This window comes from Aplysia californica, unplaced genomic scaffold (assembly GCF_000002075.1).
Source record: "Aplysia californica isolate F4 #8 unplaced genomic scaffold, AplCal3.0 scaffold00518, whole genome shotgun sequence".
In the NCBI taxonomy this organism is placed as follows: domain Eukaryota; kingdom Metazoa; phylum Mollusca; class Gastropoda; order Aplysiida; family Aplysiidae; genus Aplysia; species Aplysia californica.
The window spans coordinates 418,390-420,302 of NW_004797788.1; the positions used below are offsets into that span (position 1 = coordinate 418,390).

The 1,913-nt window shown below is 40.2% G+C and overlaps 1 protein-coding gene across 10 annotated transcripts in view; it reads left to right on the plus strand.

The window, feature by feature from the left end:
• The first annotated feature begins 1,527 nt into the window (after window positions 1-1,527).
• LOC101850833 (leucine-rich repeat-containing protein 71) overlaps window positions 1,528-1,913 on the plus strand; it is a 50,003-nt gene continuing 49,617 nt past the window's right edge. For 2 of the 10 annotated variants that reach the window (XM_005106190.3, XM_013086898.2), the window contains exon 1: window positions 1,538-1,677. In XM_005106190.3, the coding sequence (XP_005106247.1) occupies window positions 1,643-1,677 (35 nt within the window). In that variant the 5' untranslated portion in view covers window positions 1,538-1,642. Of the gene's footprint in view, window positions 1,678-1,913 lie in introns of all 10 variants that reach the window. The other 8 variants (XM_035971835.1, XM_013086897.2, XM_035971836.1 and 5 more) reach the window with 8 other exon arrangements.

The window sequence follows — 1,913 nt, forward strand, 5'->3', positions numbered from 1 at the left end:
TTTTTACTTCTACTCCTTGGCTCCTGCACACTGCTGTCTTTCAGCCACACCCCTGATCTTATGATAGGAAAGATCTACCCTTCACCTTCTCGGACAAGGGCGAAAAATATCGGAGGTCCCCTGTGCAGGTTGTGCACGTTAAAGATCCCTTTGTGGTCCAAAATCGATAAGAGTAGGCTTCGGCCGCCACCTGGGCAAAATTCAAAATTTCCTACCAACTCACATTTTTAGTGTACCCCGCGCCCTCATATCACCGTGTGCAGTTGCGAGAGCCGTAAAATACTTACCAAAATATTTTTTTAACAAAATAACAAAACAAACAAACAATTAGACAAAAACAACCGCCTCAGACTTTAAAGAAGCGCTTCTTCTAACATTTTAAAATATAATTTAATTTGCATTTAAGGTTGATATTCCCAAAGAGATGTGTATGTGGAGTGACCAAAGTTCTCCACCGGCTGACCTCGTCCTATCATCGTAGAAGGTCGTTAAATTCGGAGCTCCCACCTTAAAAGACAACCTTACATACATTGATAAAAGGGGCGTAAAACCTATACCATATCGTACCTACCAGTAACCTAGGGCACACGATCAGAAGATCTAAGTAGTTTTAGTAAGAGTTTTACGGCATTTGCAGCACAATATAAAGGTCAGATAAGTTCTGAAGATTAGAGGTGTTACTAGAGAGTAACAAACACAAAATAGAATCTTTGAAAATGCTGTGAGTAGTCAAAATCTTTGAAAATGCTGTGAGTAGTCAAAATCTTTGAAAATGATGTGAGTAGAATGAACTCGTCGTTTCTCGTAGAGTTTTATAAGGACCATAGATGTTTTATAGGAAAGAAGGAGCAAACCACACCAGAGCACCCAACAACCAACCACGACCTAAGAAGCGCAGAAGTTTTCTTTAGTAAGACAATAATTAGCTACCACTCACGGAACCTTCTTCAACACAGTTTGGATTGGCAAACGTAACAGAACCAAGAACATCCCCACCCCCTTTTCCTAAAGGAACAATCCACCCCTATCAGCCCAGCCCCACCCTCACAGCAGCTACATATCTCATTTTCCGAATTAAACGCTTCACCCAAGCGTATCCAGTCCGTCAATTCGCCGTGAAATTAGCGCTTAATTAAAGCGAATCCACACTCGTTGCGGTGCCTCGAGTCAGTGTCGTGCGCTGCGAGCCAGTGTCGATCACTGTAACGATATTCCAGTCTTCGCATCAGTTGAGTTTATTTGCCTTTCTTGGCGTTTCGATTTTCATTCAGGCGCTGTGGGCGAAGAAAACGCGGAGTTAGAGAATCGTTCCTAGTAAGCTAGGAGCAATAGTATGACGAAATCTTCTGAGATCAAATCGTTTTAGTTTGTTTTTTTAAAAACATGTTATAGTAACTTTGAGAACCACGCATGATATAGGCTGGTTGATCTTTAAATACAATAAGGAATTTTCCAAATCTTTGAAAATGCTGTGAGTAGTCAAAATCTTTGAAAATGTTGTGAGTAGAATGAACTCGTCGTTTTTCGTAAAGTTTTATGAAGGAGAAAACGTACCTTTTTACGCGTCGTTAATTTTGGATTACGCAAACATCACCATTACATTCTGGGTTCCCACTGAGTGACTACACTTTAGAACGACAGAATGGACCGCCAAGACACCCTGTGGAACAAGTCAAAGTAAGCACAACAGTTGCTGATGTTTTACTTTGCTCTTCTCTCTCGACGTTTAAGTTGCTATTGTTGTTAACGTTTCTGATTATTTGTTTTATTGCAATTGTTGTTGTTGTTATTGTTTTGCTTTTTGTTGTTCTTGGTGTCGTTGTTGTTGCTGTTGCTGTCGTTCAGTTCGTATTATGATTGTTGTTGTTGTTGTTGTTGTTGTTGTTGTTGTTGTTGTTGTTGTTGTTGTTGTT